Source organism: Microtus pennsylvanicus, chromosome 3, assembly GCF_037038515.1.
Source record: "Microtus pennsylvanicus isolate mMicPen1 chromosome 3, mMicPen1.hap1, whole genome shotgun sequence".
Lineage (NCBI taxonomy): Eukaryota > Metazoa > Chordata > Mammalia > Rodentia > Cricetidae > Microtus > Microtus pennsylvanicus.
Genome location: NC_134581.1, coordinates 139,861,315 through 139,888,319, shown reverse-complemented (window position 1 = coordinate 139,888,319; position 27,005 = coordinate 139,861,315). Strand labels below are relative to the sequence as shown.

General features: G+C 43.4%; 1 protein-coding gene across 1 annotated transcript in view; it reads left to right on the top strand.

Moving 5' to 3' along the window:
• Tdrd7 (tudor domain containing 7) overlaps nt 1–27,005 on the top strand; it is a 64,302-nt gene that overhangs the window by 12,868 nt on the left and 24,429 nt on the right. The window contains exons 2-9 of the mRNA XM_075967286.1: nt 1,799–2,011; nt 4,354–4,495; nt 5,353–5,533; nt 7,520–7,593; nt 9,699–9,916; nt 20,467–21,050; nt 23,515–23,701; nt 26,226–26,337. Coding sequence (XP_075823401.1) covers nt 1,805–2,011; nt 4,354–4,495; nt 5,353–5,533; nt 7,520–7,593; nt 9,699–9,916; nt 20,467–21,050; nt 23,515–23,701; nt 26,226–26,337 — 1,705 coding nt within the window. The 5' untranslated portion in view covers nt 1,799–1,804. The remainder of the gene's footprint in view (nt 1–1,798; nt 2,012–4,353; nt 4,496–5,352; nt 5,534–7,519; nt 7,594–9,698; nt 9,917–20,466; nt 21,051–23,514; nt 23,702–26,225; nt 26,338–27,005) is intronic.

Sequence of the window (27,005 nt, the reverse complement as noted above, 5' to 3'; positions counted from 1 at the left end):
ATTCTTTGAGGATTTCCACACTGATTTATAGAATGACTGGGCCAGTTTGTAGTCTGACCAGCAGTAAGAGAGTGCTCCTTTTCCCCCAAGTCCCCTCCAGCGTTTGTTGTTGGTCTTTGCAATTCTGACTGGGGTAAGAGGAAATCTCAGTTATTTTGATTTGCACTTCCCTAATTGCTAGGGGTAGTGAACATTTTAAAAAGCTGCTTCTTAGCCACTTTTATATCTTCTTTTGAGAACTTCCTGTTCATGTCCCAAGCCATTATTTTTTTGAATAGGTCATTTGTTTTTCAGACTCCTATTTTCTTTTCTTAGTTCTTTATATATTCTGGCTATGAATCCTTTGTTAGATATATAGCTGGCAAAGATTCTCTCCCATTCTGTGGGCTTCTTTCTCACCCAGTTGATTGTGATTTTAGCTAGGCAGAAGCTCTTTTATATTTTATGAAGTCACACTCATGGTTGTTGGCCTCGATTCATGGGCAGCTGGGTCCTGTTCACAAAGTCCTCTCTTACATCTGTTTCTTGTAGGACACTGCCTGTGTTTCCTTGGAGTAGTTTTAGTGTTTTAGGTTTTACATTTATGTTTTTGATCCATTTGGAGTTAAGTTTTGTTTTTATTTTGCAGGGTGATAGGTAGGGGCCTAATTTCATTATTCTAAATATGGACATTCAATTTTTTTTTGAAAAATTATGTCTTTCTCCAGTGTATGCTTTTGGCATCTTTGTAGAATATTAGATGGATGGAGTTGTGTGTGCTCATGTTTGGGCCTTCAATTTTGCTGCACTGTTTGTGCCAGTCATGGCACTTTTGAGCATTCTATTGACACTCTTTTGGTCTGCGAGACACTGGGATACAGCTCTTGTCTCCTCCCTCCTGTCCCTCCTACCCATTCTTCCCTCTTCCCCACTTTTGTCAGCCTTTTGTAGTTCTTTTTCCTGTACCCTACCCTTACATGACTACCTTCTACAGAAATCCATCATTATCCTTGTCTTTTTCTATCTGGATGCTGAAGACCAGTGAATCTGTACCAGCTCAGGCCTCTAACTTGAGTTCCTAGTGAATATATCTATGTGGTTGCCCTTGGACATCCAGCCTCCACCTGTCCAGAATGAACTCAACTTCTTCCTCTCTTGCAAACCTGTGTCCAACCCATGGCTCTGTGAGTGGTTACTACCTAGTGTGCCTTAGCCACATACTTGGAGCCTTCACCACTTGTGGCTTCTGCCTCCTGACTAGTTGTGGCTTGTTTTTATTATTCCTCATGCCCTATTTCCAGGTTCTCCACATTTCCAAGCATTCTCACACCCGTGAAAATTCTTCCAATTAGCTTCCCCAAGGCTGGTTTGCTTTGTTTCCCTTGTTTGCGATCTCCCTCCATTTAACACATGTGGTCATTAGCATACTGTGGTTATCTCAAAGTCTGTCCCTTTCTCCCTCTCCAGTTTGGATTCCCCTCCAGTCCTGTCAGTCACATGGCTCCCTGGAGTTCTCAGAACACTCCCATGCCCTTCTCTCCCACCTTCACACCTCTGCCTTTGCATTCTCCCAGGCCCCACAGGCTGGTTTTCCTCCTGTTCTGGCCATCAGAAACCTATGCAGGCCTCCTCTTGTACCTTTCTGACTCCCCGCATAACCAGGTAGTCCATAGCACTATATGTATTTCCCTGTATTCTCACATAGGAGACACTCAGCACTCGATTGTGGCACAATCTAAAAAGCTTCAGATCTGAAAATCTTTTCCCATTTACAGACTGATGAGCCATAATATCGTCACCTTCTCCTGTGTTTTTATAGGTGAAGATGCTGGAGGCAGATCTGGTTTCCAAGATGCTAAGGGCTGTCCTGCAGTCTCATAAGAACGGGATAGCATTACCCCGGCTCCAAGGAGAATACCGATCTTTGACTGGAGACTGGATCCCCTTCAAGCAGCTGGGTTACCCTACTCTAGAAGCCTACCTGAGAAGTGTGCCAGCGGTTGTCAGGATAGAGAATAGTAGATCTGGAGAGGTAAGATGCCATCTTGCCTATCAGAATTCTCACATAGAGTTATGTTGAAGTCATCTCCCTGGTGCTTCTGATCTCATATCTGTCATAGAAGCAAAAGCCTTGAGTAGCTTGAATCCATAAGCGATGCACACCTAAGGTGCAGCCCACATCCTCATGTCTTCTGTAATGTAATGCCTCAGAGTATTTATGACATTTATCCAGTTCCAGTGTCTAAACAGAATGACTCTACAGGAGGCCTGGAATAGCCTTATCTGCTCACTACAAACCTGTGCCACTGTTTGAATTTTTTCTTTTTTAAAGATTTATTTATTGTACTGTTCGCCTGTACTATGTGTACTACAGCACTACACCTGTAGTGTGGTTTGCAAGCCCCAGAACTAGGCTGGAAATTTAAAAACATAAACACAGAGACAGAGACACTACGGGGACATATGGGTCATCCTTGATACAAGAATGCCAAGAATGCCCACTTTATTGTGCTCAGGGGCAGCTTATATAGGGCTCTGGCCATGCCCCAGCTCTCGGGATCTTTCAGCTGCAGACTCATCATGAACCCACTCCCCTGCCATCGGGGTCTAGTGCTCAGAGCAGCTGCAGGCTGCTCAGAGCAGAGGAAAACAAGTTGTTAACAAGAAATTCAGGGTCTGGTGGTCTGCAGTCCCCAACAATATATTATCTATACAGTGTTCTGCCTCCATGTATGCCTGTAATGCAGGACAGAAGGTGGCACCAGAATACATTATAGATGATTTTGAGCCACCATGTGGTTGCTGGGAATTGAACTCATGACCTTTGAAAGAGCAGCCAGTGCTCTTAATCTCTGAGCCATCTCTCCAGCCCCCATTTCAGTTTTTTATTACACATTTACTTACTGTGTATGTGTGGACACACACTCTTACACACCATAGTACACATGTGGAGGTTAGAAGGCAGTTTGTAGAGTTTATTCTCTCCCTTCACCCTGTGGGACTGGGGACTGAATTTAGGTCGTCAGACTTGGCAGCAAGTGCCTTTACTTATTGAGCCATGTCACCAGCCCTGTTGATAGTGTTTTGCAAAGGTCACAAATGACCTTATCACCACATCTAATGGGCAGTTTTAATTCTCATCACTGGTCACAGTCATGCCAGTTCCTGCTGTCTGGGCCTGGCTTCTTTCCTAACTGATCACTCATGACAGGAGCCTCTCTGCCAAAAGCTGTGTTGTAGTTTTCTTCCTTCAGTAGCCAGCTCCTCCTTCACAGGAATATGATCACAGTATTCTTCCACTTTAAACCCTTCAGCTTCTCTTGGAGGTTATTAGATTGTCATGGGTGCAACTGGCAGTATTTGCTTTCTCTGTGTGTCAGTAGTCTCACTTACTCTGGTACCTGCCATTTTCAATATGATAGAGACAGACAGGATGAACCCCTGCACTCCCTGCCCCAGATGTGCAGGTGATAGCAGTAATACAGTGTGCTGGCCTTCCAGGTTTAACCTTCATTCAGCTCCTGCTTCCTATAGCACTCATCACAGAGTTCTCAGTTTCTCTTCTCTGTCTTTAAAAACAGAGTTTCTGAAAGTGAGAGATTCCCCCTTCTCTCTTCATAATCGATAATTCATAAATCTGTGTTGAATGCTTGAATGAGCAAATATCCAAATGAATGAATGAACTGATAGTGCTTCATACAGTTTCTGAAATGTTTTTCTTTAACTCTTTTCTCCCCTATTTTGGGTATTTTAAAATGTTTTCAGGTTCTACTATTTAATACCTCCTTCTGAACATACCAAGGCAGGTAATGTTTTTTCTTTTGACTTGTATTGTAATGTAATTTCAAGAATAGAAGCACTGACCCAAAGAGTATGAATGTGATTTGGCTGTAGCAAAAAGCCCCATTGTTCTTGATTTCAACTGAGAGTCTCATATGCACAAAAATGCAATTTTAAGAAAATCATATACTTTGGCCTCAGAAAGATAGCCTTACTGTGTGACTTGGAGTTCAGCTTTCTGAGCAGCCCTCACTGTTCTTCCTTGTGTAAGTGGGGAAAAGATGTACCGTATGTCTCTGAGCTGGTACATGTAGAACACAGGATACTTTTGCTTATTTGCCAACCCGATGATAACCTGATTTATTGAAGATGCTTAATACCTGTTTCAAGAATAAATGAAAATCTCAACTTGGAGAAAGTCAGCATACTACAACATGTGTGATTCCTTTTGTGTTAAATATAATTTTGGTCCTGCAGAATTGGGAGAGCTGCTGAGGACTGCATCCGCCTGGCTTTGGGGTATGTCGGCCCACTGGCACCCAGCCTCCACAGACTGGCTCTCAGAATGTCTTGTTTTTGCTCTGCTGCTCACAGATAATCTGCTATGCTGTAGCCTGCACAGAGACTGCAAGGATTGCCCAGCTTGTGGCTCGGCAGAGGACCTCTAAAAGGAAAACAGGGCGGCAAATTAATTGTCAGATGAGAGTGAAGAAAACCATGCCATTCTTTCTAGAAGGTAGGACTTTTCATATAAAAGTTTCTCCAAGGGCTTATGGAAATGCTACCTCTGTTCCTGATAACTATTAAGTGAATAATTTGCCAATATCCACATGTCAGAAGAAAAATCCTGCAGCTGGGATTTATGTTGAAATGAGGAAGTGCTGATAAATGTGGCTCCCAGACAGCGGTCACAGTGCAGAATAATGCAGCAGATGGTAACTGTGGTGATGGCTAAGTGTAGTTTTACCCTTCTAGGTAAAATTCTTGACAGGAATCCTCATCCAGAATGTTGGATGAACCAAGACCCTGTGATATGATGTCTATACTCAGCAGATTGAGTCTTTGGTTTTAAGATACTTATTTTTCAGAGAAGTTTGAATTATATGGCCTAAAAACATGATAGCTGTATTTCCTAAACGCTTATCTTGAGGAGGTTATAGTAAATTCTAAAATCAAATTCTCAAGCAACAGTTCAGCAGTGCTGTGAATTATTATATGACTGCATGGCAGAAGAAGCAGTTTAGACAAAGCGGTCATCCCTGTGAGTGGGTGAGGAGGGCGGGCTTCCTCAGGAAGGAGACTTAGGCTGCAGGGACAGTGTGCTCTGAGAAGGCTTCTTGCCACATGGTGGCTGTTTGGTAGCACTTGGTGGTGAGCAGAAAGAAGCACTAGCTAGTGAGGTAGGCAGGACCCTAATCCACAAAATGCTCCCCAGTTTCATATCCTTGTCGCCAACCTACCAGGTCCCCTCTTTGTGTTCTTCCAAATTGTTCAAACAAGTATGACCCACAGAACTAGCTGGTCAGGGGAGCCGCGCAATGAAACTACAGTTTGAAGAGCCAGCTGATTCCATTATGTCTGCTTAATTTTTAGGGAAACCAAAGGCAACCCTCAGGCAACCAGGCTTTGCCTCAGACTATTCTATCAGCAAGAAACCTAATCCATCACCATTAAGAGACAAAGGAAGCACCATGGGAGTTAAGGTTGATGTGGACTTGCCACCTTACCCAGACCTTCCAGTAAAGAGGCATTTGAGCATGTCTGCCAACAGCAGGTACCTGGGCTTTATCTGACTTAAAGGAAAAGCTTGGCAAGCTAGGGCAACAACTGTTAGAAAAGTATGTTCATCTTGAGAAGGGCTGTCTTTTGTAGTTTGCATTCATACCCTTCATCATCAATAGGTCCTCTTCCTACCCAGTGACATCACCTGGGCTCCCTGTCCTGTCCCCTCCAGCTGTTCTGACCTCCCCTTGTCTTGTCATCTGTACACAGTCTAGGTTTTTCTGAAGTGCTGTTACATATTTTTTATATTTTTGTTTTTTACAAAATTATTTTTACAATTAGTAAGATTTAGGGAAAATCTCGTCTGGCTATCTACTCCCCTTTGCTCCAGTAATTGCCCACAGTTAGGCAGTAGTGTTTAATCATGGTGCAGGGGCACCTAGCATGTTTGTACCATGGAACTGGACTGGTAATGAGGCTTAGCTTGGAGTAGCCATACCTGAGGTAGCTAACTGTAAACTCACTATTTTATGTTTTATGATTTCCTCACTTTGCCAGTAAAAAACATGCAGGTAGCTGATAGGAAGGTTTCTTTATATTTCTAAATGTCACAGTTTTATGAAGTCACCCAGAGGTTAGCAAACTACAATCCATGGGCTACAGTCCAAAAGCCCCCTGCCTGCTTTTGTAAATACAGTTTTATAGGAGCATTGCCATATGTATCCTGTTCCTCTAATGCTCGTGTTGTTTTGTACTGCGGTGGTAGAACTGAGTGGTTGTGCAGAGCCTGAAGACTCTGTCCTGTTGGCCTCCTGACAGGAAACGCACACTGAACCCTGATAGAGATGAATCAGTATCCCTTCTTCCTTCCAAGTTGAAAAGTTGTGCCTTTTTTACAAATTTGTGATATCATAGCAACTTAAATCAGTGTCTATTTGAGGGTAAAGGTCAGTTTTTCCTCAGAAGCTTTACCTCCAGATACTATTTAGGAAAAATTAATAAAAAATAATAGTTTGGCAGAAAGGTCTGCTTTGGAGTTTTCTGGTGAGCCTTTGCATGGATCAGCGCAGAGGCGTGGACTCTGGCAGTTGTTTGTGCCAAAGCCTTTATTAGTAACTGGCAGTCTGCTTCTTTTAGAATTACAGTGCTATTAGGAAATGTGCTTTATTTGAAACACTTTAGTCTTTAAAAGTCTTCTGTGCTGCTCAAAATTGTGATTGCCTCTCCTAGTGAGAGAAATGTAGCCACTGATTCCTTTGATCATGGTTCATTCAGTCATTCTTACAACACTCACTCTCTTGCTAGTACTAAGCGTTACTCAAGAACTGGGATGCAGCTGAGACACCTGTGACGGAAAATACAAGGCCATGTATACATGTGTGGCTACATGTGGGTGGGTGTGTGCCTGTGTGAATGTGTGGAGCTATGTATGCATGCATGCGTACTTGTGGCTCTATGGGTAGGTGGGCGTGGTTTGTTACTCCTCATATTTGGAAACATCTTCCTATGTAAGTCCAGTAGTTGATAGTAAGTTGTTTTGGAAAGGATATGAGGTAGGCAGATGCCTATGTTTCTTTTGTCTGTGTAGTTATCTGAGCAGCCTTTTTGCTACTTTGAAACACTACTTTCATTATTGCCAAGCCAGAGGGGAAATGTAATGTTCTTCCACCCATCTGTGCGCCTGTTGTTATATGTCACGATGTGGCAGCACATCCCAATCTGCTGCTGCCTGTCTTTCATTTTGGGGGCTATAATCCAAAGTATTCTTTATGTCAAGTGTTTACTCTCTGTGTGCTTTCATTTATTTATTCTTTAAACATAATTAGTTGAAACTCTGACTTCCAGGTTCTGAAAAAGTCTTTTCAAAACCTTCCTTAAGTTTAGCTTTTAACATGCTTTTCTCTGAGTAAATATGAAATACGATACCAGATTTATTTTCATATTTTGGAATACTATATTAAGTTAATTTGCTGGTCAGTGCCATTGGGACTTTAAATGAAAAGTAGAGTTTAAAGCTTGTCATTCTTTCACACCTTAGGTTTAGTCCGAAGTCATCCCTGCCAGCACCTTTGCAGACACCCCTCCCAAGGACCTGCGCTAAGGAAGTGAATGGTATGTTTCCAGACGGGCCCCAAGAGAAACATGTAATGATGGCTTTTGGCATGTGCATTCACCTTCTCCTGCATGAAATTTGTCTCCCTCTCTCCATTTCTAACTTTAATCTCGTGAATTAAAGTGATCTTTAGAAAAAAATAATGCTTCAGTGATATTGTCAGCATGATTTGAGGCCTTCATCACACCAGTCCCATTCTGCTCCGTGTCCACATGACCTTTGCAGACTTATGTATGCTTTCTTCATCCTCTCCATAATTAAAGGGTAAACCCTCAAGACTTGGCGCTCAGCGGCCTACCTTTAAGGAAACTACATGCTCTATTTCATAGTCATAAGTGTGGGGTTTAAACTCATAAGATAGATACTCTACTAGTAAAGTTGGCACTACAACCTGTGAGCTGTGGGGCCTGGGAAAACGGCTCAGAATTTCAGAGTATTGACCACTCTTCGGAAGACCTGAGTTTGGTTCCCAGCACCAACATGGTTGACTTAAAACCATCTGTACTTCCACTCTCGGAGTTTCTGATACCCTCTTCTGACTTCTACAGGCACCACACACATGTGGTAGTGCACAGACAAACATGCAATCAAAACAACCATACACATAAAATAGAAACAAAGAATAAAATTATTTTTTAACTGTGATGTGACAGCTAAGTATGAGTAATTATTGGTTATAAAATCCAAAGGGCCATTAAGAAAACAATAGGATAGTTAATAAAGTCAAGGAAAGCGATGGTTAGAAGTAATTAATCATCCATAGCCTTGTCTTGTGCAAGCAGTGTCTAAGTCTGCTGAGTACTCTTACCAGGAGCAGGTTTACAGAGTGTTGACCATGTGCTCAGTATGAGTGTGACTAGACAGTTAGCTGCTTGGCATGTGCCTCTTGCTGAGTTCAAATTACTTTTCTAAGGAATGTTCTTCCAGTATTGCTTATGAAAATGAATAATATGATTTTTGTAGATAAGAATTGTTTTGCATATGCATTTTCTAAAGCATGACTACTTGGTAAAGTTATATACCTCTTCTAAGAGTTTCAAGTAGAATAAATATTTCCTTAATAGGAAATGTATATGGTATTCTGGACCCTTCTGCTCTCTGTGTCATTGTAAGACTACCAGAGACACATCATCATGTCTTCTAGTGAGAAGAGAGCAGTCAGTATCCTCAAGAAAAACTCCCTTTGGTACCTGGCATCCTTAGAGACCAGTATCCCCAGACTAGACTATATATTATCTCCATTAATTAGTTAAAAACAAATTAAAAATTATTATGCTTAGCAGAAGAGGTATCTGCTTAAGTTGTAAATACATTCTTCATGTAGATGTTAGATTTTTAATACTTTGATATTTATTCTAGTAGAATTCTAAATAGGTTTGATATTGCTTCATAGTTAAAATATTAGAATGGTCACAGAAACACCCAGGTTTCTCTCACCTAGTACATAAACTCAGGCACTCTGAGTTTTAAATCAAAAGTAAATGAGTATGAAAGAAGCTAGCTAAAACTTTGAGAGATAAATATTGGGGAAGTAAAAGCCAGTCCGTGTTGATGATGTCTGGGTGCGAGACCTGTTGTTGATGTTCATAAACTAACTGGGGTTGTTTCATAGTTTTGGGGATTTTGTGAATTGCTAAATTGTTTTCCTTGTAAAAGAGAAAGTTTATTATAATTGGAAAACCTGGACATCCTTTTATCTTTTATAAAATGTCCTTCACTCTTCCTACTAAGGTGTTTTTGTGCATTGTGGAACAAAATGAAAACTTACTATAACTTTCACTTGAGCACTGTACATATATTTATATTGTCTAAATGTTGCCTTCCTTAGCTGCAGTTAGGAAGCATTAAATAGTAAGACATGGTTTTACCCAGCAAGATTGCCCTGATGTTTAAAGTAATGAAGGCAAGTTCCCTTGTTGAAGGTGTCTTGGCCCTGCTGATAAGCTCAGGGCTGACAGGGTGAGGTGGTCCTCAGTGCTGCTCAGCTAATCCCTCAGTCTATTAAAACCTACGGCTCCATACGCCCATAGCATAGCAAAGTCAGAGACACAAATGCTAGGGGATGGGAATAATCTATTAATGCTATCATTTTTTTAATTTAAAGATAATTTAAATCAGACTGTTGAGAAACCAAATGTCACGCCTCCTGCCTCTTACACTAATAAGATGGATGAGGTTCAAAACCGCATAAAGGAAATATTAGACAAGCATAACAATGGCATTTGGATATCTAAGCTTCCACATTTTTACAAAGAGTTTTATAAAGAAGACCTTAACCAAGGAGTTTTACAGCAGTTTGAACACTGGCCTCACATTTGCACGGTACGTGTTTCCTCCTTCTTCCCTTCTTATGCCCCTCCTTGCCCAGCTTGCAGGTCCCAAGTCCCTAGTCACGGGAGCAGAGTGTTTCACATGTGCTGTTGGCACTAATCTATCTCTAAGATTAACACACGTGGCTTTCTAATCCTACAAGAAAAATTCAAGGTTGGAAGTGCTTTATCTATTTTGTCTTAATTTCAAGATGCATTTAGTAGCTGATAATATATACTGTGTACTACTTTGTGTTGATTGAAGTTCTGCCAATAAACATTGACTGTTTTTCCCTTTTAGCACTTACTGCTAACAATTTGTATTAGTCTCAGCATGTTCTTGAGCAGCTTTCAAGACTTTGAGCTAGAACAAATTTATGTTATTTGTGCTAATTGTTTTTACATAGACCTTTGTTTGGAACTGCTAATATACTCAATTTGAGACCCATACAGGCCTCTTCTCATGGTAGAAACTTTAGATTGAAAGCTCTCTGTAGCCACCTCTGCTCTGAGTTAGTGATTATAATAAGATGGTGAATCAGGACAAGTTGTTAGACTTAGTCTAGCCAGAGAGAGAGAGAGAGAAACAGCTAGATTCTTACACCCAAGTACTTTCTAGATGTTTCTTAATTATGAATATAGAATCTTTCAAAATGCAGCTATCCTAAATGACAGCATTAACACCTACTGGGTGCGTCTGTGTTGGTAGAATCACTTTCTTGAGGAGTATGTTTGTTTTGAAAGAGGGCTTTCTTTACTACATTTGGGCCCCAAACCTATTGGGGGAAAACAGGTCGCCTTATCTTTTAAGTACCTAGCCTAAGAGAAGTGTGTGTTTTGTCACTGTTTTTCCCCATGGGCGATTGTTCCCTCCGAGTCTAGTGTCCAGTTCCAGGCGGAAGTCACCATTCCACACAGCCATCCTGCTTGCTCCCTCTCCAGTCACAACACTGCTTGTGCTAATCTCTGTCCTAGGTTCCAGAAGCACGGAGATTAAGGCTGGTGGGGTAAATAGCTATGGAAAAATGTGGTTAGGGCAGTGTGGCAGATGTTAGCATTCTCCATGTGAATTAGGGAAACAAGCCATGTCAGAATGGAGACACTGCCCCGTTTCCTGGTAAGTGCAGGAATGACAGACGTTCAGGAGAATGTTGCCTGTGTATCTAAAGCATAGAGCTGTTCCTAAGATGGAAATTTTCTGTTCCCCTTTATCTGGGGAAGATTCTCCCTGAATTTGGGCATGATGGTATTGATGTCCCCTCCTGAGGGAGCTGTTAGCAGTTTGTCAGCCTATCTCAGATGCATTCAGTTATTTACTGTTAAAGAATCCAATGATAATCACATACTTTATAGTAAATTTAAAATGACTGTAGAGCTTTTTGTGGTCACGATACATAGATAATTTGCTGCTAGATTTGGATAAGGAATTCTCCAGAGCTTATATTTAAAGAATATACAATCTTTTGCCATATTGGTTGCTTTATACTTCATGATAATTACTAGCATTTGTGTAGCTCAGTTTATTACTTTTGGAGAAATTTTCATCTTTGCTGCTCTGCATGTCCACAGAGACCCAGAGGATTCTGTCTGCAAAAGTATCTGTCCTGTTGATATTAGGCTGTTACCTAAAAGGAATGGTTTCCTATTAGATTTTAGGTACTGAAGCAACCAACTTTTTTGTTATGTTTTCAGCACTTGGTTCATCTGTACCTCATGGTCATCTTGTGCCCAGTCAGGAGTGTTGAGCATGCAGCAGAACTACAGAATTCATTCCCTACCAGTGTCTCTCTTGGCTTTCTAGATTGAGTAGTACTGCCAGTGTGCGTGCTGATGGCAGACAGTGTGCCTCGGATACCACAGACTACCAGTCATTTGGGTGTCTGTTGATACTTTTCATACCTATTTTTTAACTTCTGATTATTTTTAATTAGATTATTTCTTGGCCATTTCTCCCTGGCTTTAAACAGTTACATGATGCTTATAATCCCTTTTGTGCCTTTATTCTCTCCTCCATGAAGAGCAGAAACACTGATAGCATACTGTGTTAACACAACCAACATCAGACTCAAAGGCAACGCTGAAAGTCTGGGATTAGAAATGGGCCCTTGCTCTGTGGCTCAACATGACTGAATAAAAATCTAAGAGCATTATAGATCTTTGTCTTTTAAGTTCTCCAACTGTATAAAACACTGTGAAAAAGATTAAAAATCTAAGTTATAAAAATACAAATATTCTTGCCACCATACCTGGCCCATATTTTATTTTTTTAATTTTACTTAATTTTAAAACTTTCTTAAGCTTTAAACTGGGCTATGCAGTATATACTTTCAACAACACAACATCAAAGTTCACTAAGTCATATGTACTTAACTATTGCTAAAATACTTAGGCATCTCCTCTTGTCTGCCCATACTTTAAGCATGTGTTATCTTTCTCCCAATAAACTCCAACTCAGCATTTTAAAAAATAGAACTATCCTGTCGTCCTACCACCCAAAGACACATGCTTATGGGTGTTTCCATATGCCTAGCAGCAGGGCAGCTTCAGCTTCAGGGACCAAATAGCAGCTGAGAGGTTTTACCTTGATGGAGCTTCAGATCAGGCATGTGCAGGACCATGTCGAGGGATGCTAGACGACACTGAGTTTTTTTTTGTAGACAGGATATTATCACTAGCTCAGGCTAGTCTTGAGCTCACAGCAGTGCTCCTGCTTCAGCTCCTTGAATGCTAGGATTATTGCTAAGACTTAGATGCTGGTTTGTGTGACATTTAACCTTTTGGGTCACTCAGGTAGCAGAAGGTGTGCTCAGCAGGAGAGACTATAAAGTCATAGTGATGACAAACTTTGTGGTTTTCGACAGCTTTGGGAGAATTGGAAATGATGGAGAAGCTGTCTTAGCTATGGGGAGTCCCATACACACCTAGGAGAAGGGCCGTAATGTCTTCTGGCTGCTCTAGATAGGGTTCTCTGTGAGACCTGACTGGCAGTTGCAAAACACTGGTCTGTTAGCCACTGACCTAGATGCTGAGGATAAAACAGAAAACAAGACAAACATAGTCTTTGCCCTCATGGAACTTGCTGCCTAGTGAGTAAGCTCATCATTGGACAGATAATGCTAGGCCTGTACCAGTTATGATTGCCATCCAGGAAGGGAATAAAAAGGGCTCCATGTGGGGTGGCAGGGGATCGAGACCCGGATGGAATGAACAGCCTCTTCATCTCTTGGTCCACTGGCATGTCCATCTCCAGTGTCCTGCCTAAAGCTGTGTGGAGAGCCAAGAGGCTAGGCTTTTGAGCTGGATCAGATGTACCCAGCTGAGAAGAGTTTCTACCCATGGCCTCAAGACCTGCTGGACCACAGCTTTGGAACCCCCAGAGAATTAGTCCATATTTGGTGGCACAGCAGGCCTTAGTCACAGAAGGTGACATGTCGTGACTGGTAACATAATATTATATAAGCTTTCATGAGTGGTTGGATATGCCTTGATGACACTAATTATTAACAGCTTCCACAAAGATGATTTACTTTTCCATGCATTTCTGTTGGATACCATTGTTTAACCCATGCAGTCACTGACCGTGAGTTAGTGCTGCAGGACTTCTGACTGGGAAGCAGTCCTACAATCTGCACAGCATCTGAAAAAGCAGAGGCAGCAGCTGTTTCCTCACTTGCATCTGTGCTCTTCTGTGCAGGAAAAAAAATCTGTGTTGATGGAATTGTAAAGCTAATTGCTGGATATAATAAAATTCCTGTCAGCTCATGCAAAATGGGCTGCCTTAAAAAAAAAAAGTCTGTTCATGAACAGAAGTGGACCCTGGGGAAGTGGAGCATGAGCAGTGTGAGTACCCTCACAGGAGCAGACACACACAGACTGCCAGCACAGCGGTGGCCAGAGGAAATGGGAGAGCTTGGCAGTGTCCACCACAGTACTGTAGAGATGGAATGTGGTCCAGAGTTTCAGCACCAAAAGGAAGTCCTGATGTACACAGTGCTACAACTCAGAAGTCTCAGCAGACCTTTGACTAGATGGAAGCTGACTGGCACCTGGCACAGTGCATAGAGAAGCTGAGAAATGGTGTGCCATCTGTCTAAGCTACCCACAGGCCGAAAAGATACAGAGAGCTTAGATCACAGTAGAGTTGGAATGTGATTGAAAGCCTCAATTCAAAACTGCTACTCCATGACAACAGAACTGTGCCCATACAGATGGGTCGAAAAGTATCTTGACCTGATTGGGTACTACATTCTTACAGAATCTTAGAGAAAATTCTAATTCCATAGAGACAGTAAACTTAATCTCTGAGGCCTCTGATGCACATCTAGGGGTGTTATTTCTCAGCTGTGTAACTTCCAGCCTACATACCACCCTCTAAAGCCCTAATCTGTTCTGTGAGATAACTAAGCTACATGTCATAGGATTGTTACGAGAATTAAATGAGGTAAAATACACGAAGCAGCTGCCAGCAGAGCATCAGAAATCTCAGCCCAGCCTGACAGCAGACACAGCCATTGCTGAAGCAGGTCCTACAGAGGAAGTTACCTCAATGAAAGCTGGAGATGCTATTAAGTGGAAAAGGTTCCAGATGAAGTAGCAGAGATGAGCATTGGTGCCACCTTGAAAAGGATCCCTTCACTTTACTTCCCCCTGCCACAGGTAATGAGAGCAAGAGGAAAGCCTAGTGTACAGCGAGAGCCACAGCTCCTAGTCAGAAGCATCCCGGAAAGTTTTATAGATACACCTGGAAAGACTCCACTATCTTCCAAATGTGTGAACGGGTGGCTTCAGTTTAGAACTAGATGCCATGAAGTTTATACTTGTTGAAACGGTGCTGGTGTGTGTCTAGAGACAGCATCAGTAAAAAGTATCAGGCAGGTGAGAACTGGCAGGGAAGGGGGTCTGCCTCTACAGCCATCTTCAGGGTGGTAGAGAAAGGTTCTTTGCAGATGGCTTGTGGACGGCAGAGATCTCAGCAACAGAGAACTTCTTATGTTACCTTTAAGTTTCTGTGGGATGTACCGCTAATTGTGCTTCTTAAACAGAACCCACTGGTCTAGGTCCTTCAGCACCATGGCTGTGGTTGTTAGTGTGGGGCACTGCTGCAGAGGTGTGTGTGGTGTGCGGCTCCATTGGGTTAGCTGGTTTAGCCGGGTTCTGTCTTTCTTTGAACATAGTACCTCTCTTGCCTCAGAGCATCACATGCTCTGATCGCACCAATCTGTCTGTCGTCACTGCGGCTCAGTGACGCCACCGGTTCTTTCCTTCTCATTCTCAGCTCTGACTGCCAGTCAGCTTCACCATTAGCACAGAGAGGCTGCCTTTTAAGGAATCAATTGAGCAGTCTTCTGTGAAGTGAGCATAAGGTGCAGGCTTGTGAACAGTGACAGAATGGTCATTGTCGAGGAAAGGCTCTGGGGCGGGGGTCTTTTCTTCACTACCAATGTCAGAGTTTTCAGTTTTTAAACTGGTTTCTTTTTGTTAGCATTGGTTCGTTTGAGTCCATGACCTTTTCTAAATGTTTGCTAAACAATGCTAAAATAGAGCGCTAGAAAGTAGATCTATAAGTAAATAAAAGCATTTATTGTACCATTTTGAGTTTCAGTGGAATGATAGTATGTAAAATGAGGTTTGGAACATTATATAAAGCTTCAATATAAAACTGCTACTCTGTGGCAACACAGCTGCACCTGTATAGATGGTGTGGGAAGTCTCAGTTTCTTTGGATGTTATTGGATTCTTCTAGAACCCTAAAGAAAATTCTGTTTCCATAGAAACAGTTAACCTCAGAGGCCTCTGCTGTGCTCTTGGCAGGTGATCCTTCAGAGACTAGGTTCCCAGGTAAAACTCGAAACGAAAAGAGGTCCCTCTTGGTTAAGGAGAAAATGGTCACGGTGAGGAGGGATCATCATCTGTACGAACACACAGCTGCCCAAGGAAGTTGATGTTTTTTCTTTGGACCTATACCCACCAAACCTTGATTAGTCTCCTGGAAACTTACAGAAACCTGGTGAGGTGTGATTCCAAATTAGGTAGAAATGAGGCTGAATAGAATGAACTTGTGAGCATGAGCATAGCAGATGTAAGGCATATTTGACATAGAATCTTCCAGTGTCACCACAGAAGGTGGCTTGTCTCTGTGGTATAGAGTGTATTAACTCTATAGAGTTACATTAGTCTTACATCATTGCTGTCTCCTGTAAGGAGAGGTTGAGGGCGCATCTTATGTGGGAGGTGCAGGTCCCATGACTAGACTGATGGAGAGTGGACGTCCAGAGTCAAAATTAGAAAACAGAAAGGTGACAGAAACACAGTTAAAATGCTGAGTCTTTGCCCACGGTGGGGGTGGGGGCTGGGGAGCTTTTGATCCCTTCCCAGGAATGCGCCTGAATCAGGTGGGCCAGAGGAACCAGAAGTTGTAAAAGCCCTCTCCTGGGAAATCTAGTAGAAGTGGCTTCCTGGATGTCACATGCAGGAAATTATAAAAAGCCATGTATCAGCATTTGGAGCTGAGGCAGGAGCCCATGTGTAAATTCTAAGCCCTGTGACATGGGCCAGGGTATGGAAAAGAACAGACATCACAATCCAGTATAACTATGGTTCCTTAGCTGTGGGGAGACCTGGAGGGTACGGGGAGAGAGTTAGGTCTCCTTTGTAAGCACATTACCAGAGAATTAGAGATACCATGCTTGGTGGGAGACAGCAGTCAGAGGAGAAAGTACCAGAAAAAGAAGCTTCCATCTGTAGGAAATTTTAAAACAAATAAACTAAAAAAAAATTATATTAATTTTTAAGTCTAAATGATGTCTTCCACGTATATTCCCCTTTGAACTGAGAAACCCTTTGCTAGTGTTCTTTTTTTTCTCACTCTAGTGTTTCTCAACCTGTAGGTCTCAACCCCTCTGGAGGGAGTCAAATGACCCATGTATAGGGGTCACCTAAGAACCACCTGAGAATACAGATATTTACAGTACAATTCATAACAGCAGCAGCATTACAGTTAGGAAGTAGCAGTGAAATAATTGTATGGTTGGGGGTCACCACAACATGAGGAACTGTAGTAAAGGGTCACAGCTTTAGGAAGGTTGAGAACCATTACCTTAAAGCCTTTCTCCAAAGGTTGGTTAATGAAATATTTGGTTCTAACATGTTTCCCATGTCCCTAAACTTAATCAGGAAATACATTCATTTGCCTGAAATGTTGAATGCTGTCTGAATTAACTGTAGCTAGATTGCGTGTTCCTAAGTTAAGTATGTGTTTAATCTTAGTCAGCAGGCCAGACTGTTGGAGAAGCAGTAAGCTCAGGCCTTCAGCCTCCCTTCTGAAATAAGGAAACAGTTTTATATCCATAGCTCCCAGAACACACCCAGGTTTATCTGAAATAAGGAAAAATCCACTACAACCTCACTGGAACTTATAATTCAAGGAAGTCAGGAAGAGAGAAATGTTTACCATAGACAAAAGCGTGAACTGCTGGGGGGAGCCGTCCTCTAAGCCATTTCCTGACTGTTGCTTGGACTTTGGGTAAATTCTTGCTCTTCACTTTTTATGCAGACTGGCAGAGTTTGACCTAAATGCTATAGACAGACTTGTACACACACTGCTTCTACTTGACTTTTAAGATTATCCTGGAATTAGCTAGATATAATAGAGTACACCTCCAGTCTCAGCACTTGAGAAGTAGAGATAGGGTCATAGGGTCAAGGAGTTCAAGGTCATCGGATGGACAACAAGTTTGCAGCCAGTCTGGGCTACAGGAAACCCTGTCTGAAAAGCACAGGTTATTCTTGAATAGAGACTAGAAAAAAATAGGGTTGTGCATTTGCCTTACTTCTACTAAGTTGTCCATAACTTCTGTCAAAAAACAGTGCTTTCTGCTCGGGAGAGTCACAGAGACCGCACAGACATTTGCTGAGGTTAATGTAGCGTCATCGCTTCTCTCAGACCTAACACATAGGAAGAGATGGAGGCTTAGCACTGGAGTGGGTGGGGGGCGGGCACCAACCACATCATCCTTGACGTTCCCTATATTTTCAGGTAACTTCTCTGGAAATAAAGGCATCATAAAGCTGAGAAATGTGTCCTTTAGGGGTTAAATGGGAACACATGAAGTTGTGGACTGAGGCTCATGGCCTTTTCTCTGCTGAACTAGCTAGCCCATCATGTAACTCGAGAAGGGGTTGAGAGGAGGTTGGTAGGTGAAGGCAGGACAGCAGCCTCGTCTGCCATGTCTCAGCGTGGAATTACACAACCGGAATCTCTCACACGACAGCCACTTGCAGCACTGTGTTCTCCTGTTTCCATTTGTCCGGGAAGTATATTTTCCAACCTTCCGCTGGATGCTCAGCATAAATTCAGAGACCTTATCCAGCATGCTAAAGCACAACACAGACTGGCATGATGGTGCCTGTCATTATTGCTTCTTCAAAGGTTGAGGCAAGATGATGACAAATTCAAGGCCAGCTAAGGCTACAGAGCAAGACCCTGTCTCAAAATAGAGAAGGGCTGGTAATGTTGCATAATACTAGAATGCTTGCTCTAACTCATTCCCTAGCACTGGAAAGAAGATTTAAAAAAAAAAACAGATTTAAGAAGTTGATGAGCCCTGGAGCAAAGGAATACCGCAGATATTTATGTGACTGCAACTTTCCAACACGTACATAAATTGTGGCAGGTGACTACACAGGAAAGACCTGCAGCTGGCACACACGCAGTGTATCACTTCCTGGCGATCTCTTGGGCTTTTCAAAGGTCTGGGATTTTTCTTACTTGAAACTTAAGCACACGTTGACAGAAGAATAAGGAAAAGGTTTTATATTTGTATTCCCCGCTCCTTAAGCATCATGAAGAATATGTAACCAGACAAAAAGGGATCTTGGATTTTTTTGCTTGTTTTGTTTATTGAGACACCATCTCCTGTAGTTCAGGCTGGTGTCGTAAACTTATTATGTAGCTAAAAATAACTTTGAAATCTTGATCTTCCTGCCTCCACTTCCAAAATGCTAAGATTAAAAACGTATGTCCCAATGCCCAACCCCAAAAGGAATCTTTTAATGTCATTCTGACCATGTCTTTTGATTTATTAAAGGTCTTTTCTGGTGGTGTCTTTGTACATAAGTGAGGTAAATGAAGTTATGTTCTTCATTAGTAAGCTGGCCAGTTGGCAGAAGTATTCTGGTTGTGCCTGGCATGGTGATACATGCCTATAATCCCAACTTTTAAGAAATGGAAGATCAGAGGGCCAGGCACATGCGGTGGCCCATGCCTTTAATCCTAGCACTAGGGATGCAGAGATCTCTGAGTTTGAGGCCAGCCTGGTCTACAGAGTTCCAGGACAACTGGAGCTATGTAGAGAGACCCCATCTCAAAAGAGAAGGGGCATGGGATGGACGGAGGGAGGAAAAGAGGAAAAACTAGGAGTTCAAAGCCAGTTTGTGCTATCTAATGAGTTTAAGTCCAGCCTAGGCTCTAGGAAACCCTGCCTAAAAGCAAAATGCAAGAAGCAAACAGCAATAAAACAGGAAACAATCTGATGTCTTGGGTAGTTTCCTATTAACATAACGACCCTAGCAGATTCTTCTAAGGATTTAAATTGTAGTTGAGGAATAGCCAAATGGGACTGAAAGCAGGGACCATTCCAGAAGGCAGTGAATTTGAAGTCAGGGTGAGGAATCTGGTTTTGTGAAGGGCTGTCTAAGCTGTCTAGGCTTTGGAAGCTCAGAAATGTTGCAGAGCTGCATGACTGTCACCGGGCCTGTCATGACTTTGTCATTGTAGTGCAGAGCAGCCTTAGGTTGCATAAGCCAGGGAGGCTTCATGAACACTGAATCCCACGTGACATTCACCCTGGAAACGACTCTTCTGATCTGTCAGCCTTTAAACTCTAAAAGGCCGTCTTAGCTCACGAGTTGGGAACAGTACTGGGCAGGAGGCTGGTAGTTGCCAATCCTGGTCTGTCAGGAGAAGGTCTTCGAATTGGAGGACAGCAGCATCATCAGTTCCTCGGGGTGTGCCTCTCAGGCAAGTGAAGTCAGAGGCTGGATGATCTGTGATGAGCTTTCCCCCACTACATTAGGATGGTAGTGCCTTCAGTTACCCTGCTCTTGTGGTGCTTGCTCCTGCTGCCTTATCCCGGGGCATCTTCTCCAAAGAATCCCACAGGGAAGGCCGAGGAACAAAGGAGAGGAAGGGAGCATCCCACTGCACTTCAACAGCCCTTGTGTTCCTTCCATGGTGCAGTCCTCACAGCCTCATCCCACCCTGGGTCCAGTGTCTTTTGCAGGCTTTGCTCTGGTAAACACTGTCAGGGAAAAGCCTCATCATTCCCTCGGGCAGTTTAAGTCTTCACTGTCTTCTGAGTGAAATGAATGCCCTTTCTTGCCCTGTTGTTTCTAACCTGTGGCTCCTGCCGTCTGTCAGGTGATACGTTAAAAAGAGTAACAGTCCATGCTCTTTTGCATCTTGAATTGAAAATGGTGCTTTTCTCAAATGTAAAATATATTACTGTGCTTTTAGGTTTCTCTTAGCCTCTGAAATATCTCATTTGCTTTCTTTAAAATTTTCAGGTAGAAAAACCTTGTGGTGGTGGTCAAGATTCACTTCTTTATCCTGCCAAGAAAGAGCAGTCCTTGAGAAGTGAACAGGACCCTGAGAAGGAGCTCCCGTCTCCACTGCCTGCTCCCAAGCAGGAGGAGCCATCAAAAGGGAGCCCAACAGTGATGCCAGATGTCAAGCAGAAAGTGGCAGAGCTGCTGGTGAAATACTCAAGTGGTCTTTGGGCAAGCGCACTCCCCAAAGCATATGAGGACACATACAAACTCAAGTTCCCTGAAGATGCCTTAAAGAATCTTGCCTCACTCTCTGATGTGTGCACCATAAACTACATTTCCGGGAATGCCCAGAAGGCAATTCTCTATGCAAAACTCCCATTGCCCACTGACAAGAGCTTAAAGGATGAAGGGCAGGCACAAGGAGATTTTGACATCAAGGCGATGATCGAAAAAGAGTTTTTGCAGATAGAAAAAAACATGGCTGAAAGTGCTGATGACTTTGTGGAGGACATAACTGTGCCGCCTCTGGTGATCCCTACCGAGGCCTCCCCTTCTGTGCTGGTGGTTGAGCTAAGCAACACAAATGATGTAGTTATCAGGCAAGTTGGCATTTCTAGTTAAGATGGGGTGCAGTGCTGTTGCTTGGCCATCCTTTGTGTGGATGCTGTTGAGTGAAGGAAGACTACCTCCCTTAGGGGTTGTAGTGAAATGCAGAAATATGCTAATATTTGTTAAATGCCCACAACATTCTTAGGAGAAAGGATGAGTAATAATTTTTAAAGATTGGAATGATAACATGAACCTGGAAAAATTATGTCATAAGCATCGTGACAACTGTATCAAAAACATTACATTTCTATCCAACCTGCAAACAGCAAGCCCTCTTCAAACCAGCAGTCCTGAAAAGTCAGGGTAGCTAACTTCACCATACATCTCAGAGTAGCTCCTGGGCCTAGAGGTGCCTGCTGACTTGAGCCTTTAGATATCACTGTGTGGGACAAGTAACCTTCACTTAACTGGTTAATGAGAGCTAGAATTTTTTTATTATTATATTTTGGTTTTTCAAGACAGGATTTCCCTGTAGCTTTGGAGCTTATCCTAGAACTAGCTCTTGTAGACCAAGACCAAACTAGTCTCGAACTCACAGAGATCCGCCTGCTCTGCCTCTTGAGTGCTGGGATTAAAGGTGTGCACTGCCACCGCCCAGCTGATAACTAGAATTGAAAACATCAACTTGCTTCTAAATGCTTGTCTTAGACTTGTAGGAAAACTATGAAGCATCCAGAGTATGTAGGAAGAATGTAATTTGCTGCTTCCTGAAGTGGGAACCTGTGTCAGTGTTGAGCTGGGGCTGGGTAGAGGGGAGAACACTGCAGCAAAACAGAATCCAGTCCCCTTCACTCCAAATGGCCCTCTGGTTTGGGCTTCCCAGGACCCATAACTGAGCTAGAAAAGTGCAGAGAAAGCCCACATCAGAGTCCTTCCAGAAGGAAGAGTTGGACAACATTAAAGCTCCAGGGTTTGAACAAGCTGAGGCTAAAGAGGCGATGATACCTGGCTCCACTGCCGGGAAGGATCTTTAGGACTGTGGTTTCTTTGGACTGTTGTGTGCAGGTGAAGCTTCATGCTGGTGGTATGCTGAGGTTGGTCTGTACTCCATTTGGAGACGGTGCACAAGCCTGTACTTGCTCTTGCCCGCTCTCACCCAGCTGTAGTACCATCCCTTGTCCTCACTCATGAGTGGAACCAGCCTTCTCTACTGGCTGCTCTGAGAGCAGAGGCAGCTGCAGCTCCAGGACCCTGCCAGGACTTTGCACTGGGCAGACTCCCATCACCTCAGTTCAGGCCCTCAAGTAGGCACTCTTACCAGGTCCCAGGCTCCCAAGAGACGAGATCACAGTGGAAGACCACATTCAGCCTCTCCTTAACACTCACTGCACTCAGTTCGTGTGAGTGATGGCGTTTGACAAAGGATATAAGCAGTCCAGGGACGAAGACTACATGTAGAGTTTCATCTTAAAATAGCCAGTGTCTCCAAAGGTGCAGTCTTTGCCTTTTGTGTAAAACTCTTTCCAGCATTCCCACTTCTCTCTAGAACAGGAAATGAGCCATCTTCTGTCCTGCTGCTAGTTACTAAGACCATAAGGAACAGGTTCTCAGGGTTTCCTCAAATTACCTGAGACCCTGGGTAAATACTGGAGCAATACAAGTCCAGGGTTCTTGTGCCTCTCCTGGGCTGGGTAACTTGGGTGCTTTTCCAGCTGGCAGATCTCATCATGTAGCTGAGATATTCTCACTTTATAAGCCAGACTTGGTTTTCCAGATCTAAAATCCTGAAATGTGGCCCTTAAGAAAGGCAAGAAAACAGCCTTGTCTGCTCACGGCAGACAGGAAAGGAATGTGTTTTGAAACACTGGATCAAAGGCCTGCATGTCAGCATTAGAACTGTTAAAAGGCTGGGCTATGTTGAAAAGAGTACTGCTCAGGCTATACATTTCAGAGGCATCCAGCCAGAACCTGTCATCTCTCAGATACTAACACAACATTTTGTTGTAATTAACTCAGATTTTTTAAATAAGTTTTTTTGGGGGGGGGGCATTGTGTTGCTATGTTTTGCAGGGAGCCCAGAGGTGGAACCCAGGGCCTGGCACAAGCTAGGGAATTGCTCTGCTACATAGAATTCCCAGGCCTAATTTTGTTCTTTTTTGGTAGTTTCCCTGCTTTTCAAAGCTTTCTGAGATGCAGCCTTGGCCAGGGTAAAACTATTTGCCAGATTCTCTTTGTAGTAAGTAGCCCATAGAGATCTCAGCAGCCTCAGTCAAACTCTGGAGGGCTCATCTGGCCTCCATGGTGTCTCCCTGGGGCCTCCAAAGCCTAAATTTTACCTGGCCATTCTCAGGACTGTCAAACATTGCCACCTTAGGCTGTGATCTCCATAGCCTGTCCTCCTCCCCCTGCTGGTGTGAGCAGCTGAGACTGGAAGTGAGGATGGTTGCAGGGGAGCCAGGCTCCACTCTGGATCACTCACCCAGAGATGTCTCTCTTGTTTACTCATGAATCCAGGTATGTAGGCAAAGACTACTCGGCTGCTCAGGAACTGATGGAGGATGAGATGAAGGAGTACTACAGTAAGAACCCCAAAGTCACACCAGTCCAGACCGTGCATGTGGGGCAGCTGCTGGCAGTCAATGCAGAGGAGGACGCCTGGTTACGCGCGCAGATCATTTCCACGGATGAGAACAAGATAAAGGCAAGCTCAGTTTTGTCTAGCATGAGGTAGATACGTCACCGGTTTTCAGATATGATTGCTGCTTCTCATTGTCCTTTTCATATCCTGTGTGATTTTCAGTAGAAATTCGAAGATAGTGTCTGTAGCAGCTGTCCACATCAGCTTTTATGTCAGTATAGTCATGATCCCTCAGTTTCCTAAAGTCACAGAGCAAATAAAGTCCTCTGATAGGGGGCAGGCCTCAGATCTCATCAGAAGGACATTTCCCCACCCCAACTCCGAGGAGCTCTGTGAGCAGCTTCAAGCAGGTTTATCCTGGGGAAGCAGCCACTCCTCTTCCTCTCGGTGTCTTAGCCTGAATTGGTCTGCTCCCAGGGTTACCCTCGGCATCAGCCTCCAAGACTTCTGGCAGCTAGGAGGAGTGTGCAAGCACGCTGTTACTCAGGTGACACTGCGATCTGTGGCCACTTGATGGTGCCAGAGAGCCAGAAATGGAAGCACTGGGTGCTTGCTGCTGGCTGTCCTGTCTCAAGCTGAAATGCTTGTTCTGTTCTCCTAGAGCAAAGAACACAGGGTATGTGAGTCATATGGGCCCATCCAGGAACAAGTTTTTTGTAAGAGCCGGTCTCAGTTACAGGATGTAACTCAGTGCTAAAACACTTGCCTAGGAAACAACAGTGGGCCTCAAGTTCAGTCTCTGGTGTCCACAGAAGAAACGAAAATCCACCACTACTGCCACCACAACTAAACTACAGTGTGGTAAATCCAGCAGCAGACAGACCCTGTGGAGACTCTGGAGGGCTCCTGCCACAGTCTGCTGCTAGGCTAACAATATGGCCTGACTTTCTCTAGCATCCTCATCTCTCACACACTGAGTCCTGTCATCAGAGTATATGCCATGGGTCCAGGAAGAACAAATCAGGTTGCAGTTGTAGATTGCTTTGAATGAGAATGAAAGCTGCCTGAGTCTTGAGGCCTGCAAGAGGAAGAAGTTAAGGGTGGGAAAGGTGAACTTGTGCACTGAGTGACTAACAGCTGACCCTTTGGACTCTGCTACAGCCTGGGTCCAGGCAGCAGAGTCCAGTATCATTGCCTGAGAAGGAGGCTTTGCTCAGCAGCCAGGCACACTCACCACACTCTGGAGGAATTTATCCTCATTTCCTGCTGGCGCATGTACCCCATTTTCTTCAGAAGACACAGGCACCTGCTTCTGTTGACTGCTATTTTCTAGCCAACTCCTTCCTGCCTTTTGTTGCTTGCTTTGTATTTATTCTTAATAACTGTCATGTCTTTCATTAGGAAAGCATAATAAGTTTTCAACAGTCTCAGGTTCTTAGTTATTCTAAACCCATGATAGTAAAACTTAGTTTCTAGTTACTAACAAAAAAAAAAAAGCTTTCATAGGTTGGAAGGCAGAGGCTAAATGAATGAATCCCAGGCAAGGCAGGACTACATAGTGAGACCTTATCTTAAAAACTAGAGTCTTTGTGGTCTTGAGGAATTTTCAGCAGAGCTTTGTGCATGCTGTAAAGGTCATCTCTGTGCCACTGGTGTGTGCTGCAGTCACACTTCTGTGGCTGTAATGAAGTATCTGGACAAGAGACAACTCAGGAGGGTTTATTCATGATGCAGTCTTTCACTGCAAGGGAGTCAAGGCAGAAACAGAACAGTTAGTTCGTCTGCAGCAAGAGCAGGGAGAAATGAATGCATATACGCTTGGTGCTCAGCGCAGGGTCCAAAACCAGGGCATGCTGTTGCCCACTTTGAGCCCAGGTCTTCCTATATCAATTGAGGTAATTTAGATAGTCCCCCACAGACATTCTATAGGCTACCCTGATGTAGACTCACCAAGACACTTCCAGGTTATGTAAAGGTGACACGCTAACCATCACAGTGATAAGAATGTATAGTTCCGGGCTGTCTGAGAGCTGGGCCTTTGCTAAGTTGTGTGAAGACATAATCTAGCTCTGTGCACTGGAAGAAGACACTAGGTTTTTGTTTTGTTTTTTCAAATAGAATTCTCTGTTGTCCAACCTGACATCATTGTTGCCCCCAACAGAAATATGTCATCTAAGAGCACAGTGGTCCAGAGCAGGCCGTCAAAGTGCTGCTTTGGGATTCTAGATTGTGGCCAGCATTACAGGGCTGATGTAATTTACTTCTCTGGAAATAGCTATTGCCCCTGAGAATGGGAAAGACTTGTGGTGGGAAGGACAAGATGACACAGCACTGGATGAAGATGGGGAGAAGCCAGGCAGTAGCATTGATGGCTTTGGCGAAGCCTCAGAGTCTACTCTGCCTTGGCGTTTTTCTTCTGTTGACTAAGGTAAGGTGGCAGACAATGGCCTGGAACATGGGACTCTGAGGCCAGCCTGTTGTCATCTTCTGGGGTGCATCAGGGAGCCTTTCCTTTGGTTTTGAGGAGACGGCTAAAGGTACCACTTGCTGATTTTGTAATAAATTAAATCCAGTTAAATGTATTACAGTTTTTAATAAGGATAAAGACTTTGGTCATAGACGTGACTGGCTTTGCTTTGTTCCTTAGGTGTGCTATGTTGACTATGGCTTTTGTGAAAATATTGAGAAGAGTAAAGCATACAGACTGAACTCACGCTTCTGCTCTCTGTCCTTCCAAGCTACGAAGTGCAAATTAGCAGGTAAGTGGGCTTCTTAGAAAACCCTTGTTACCAGTCCAGCCGTTCAGCTTGAAAATTCTCACTACATATCCCAGACTGGCCTTGAACTTAAACTCCTCCCTCCTCATCTCCTCAGTGACTGCGTTATAGATGTGACCTATAGCTCCCAGCTCATAACATATTTTTCTTAAAAGGTTGAGTGAATGAACTCGTATGTAAGGTGTCTGTCTAACCTGTCTACATGGAGTAATGATGCAGATGTGACAGTGGATTTTCTGTTATATATATTTATTGTGGAGAGCATATCTCATTGTATTTTATTATAAAAAGTTCATCTAGACATTTGAAAGGGTTTATGCTTGTTTTGTTTTATCTTAGTTAAAGCCCATACAACCCTGTATCATGGGACTCACTCCCCCTCGGCCCTCCCATAGAGGTGGACTGTGCAGATGCTCTCTGCTAGCAAACCGTTGTGCACTCAGGTGATCTTGACTGGGTTGTGTGCTGGTTCTTAAACACTTCCTCTTTACAGAGCATAGGAATATTCACATGTGGATGGCACTAGGAATAAGGCATGGAAGGCACTGTAAGATTAATGAGATTAGGCCTTGTAGCAAGGAGGCTTGCACTTCTAAAAGGTATCATAACGCTTTTTTTTTCTAAATTTTCTCTTTCTCTCTCTCCCCCCC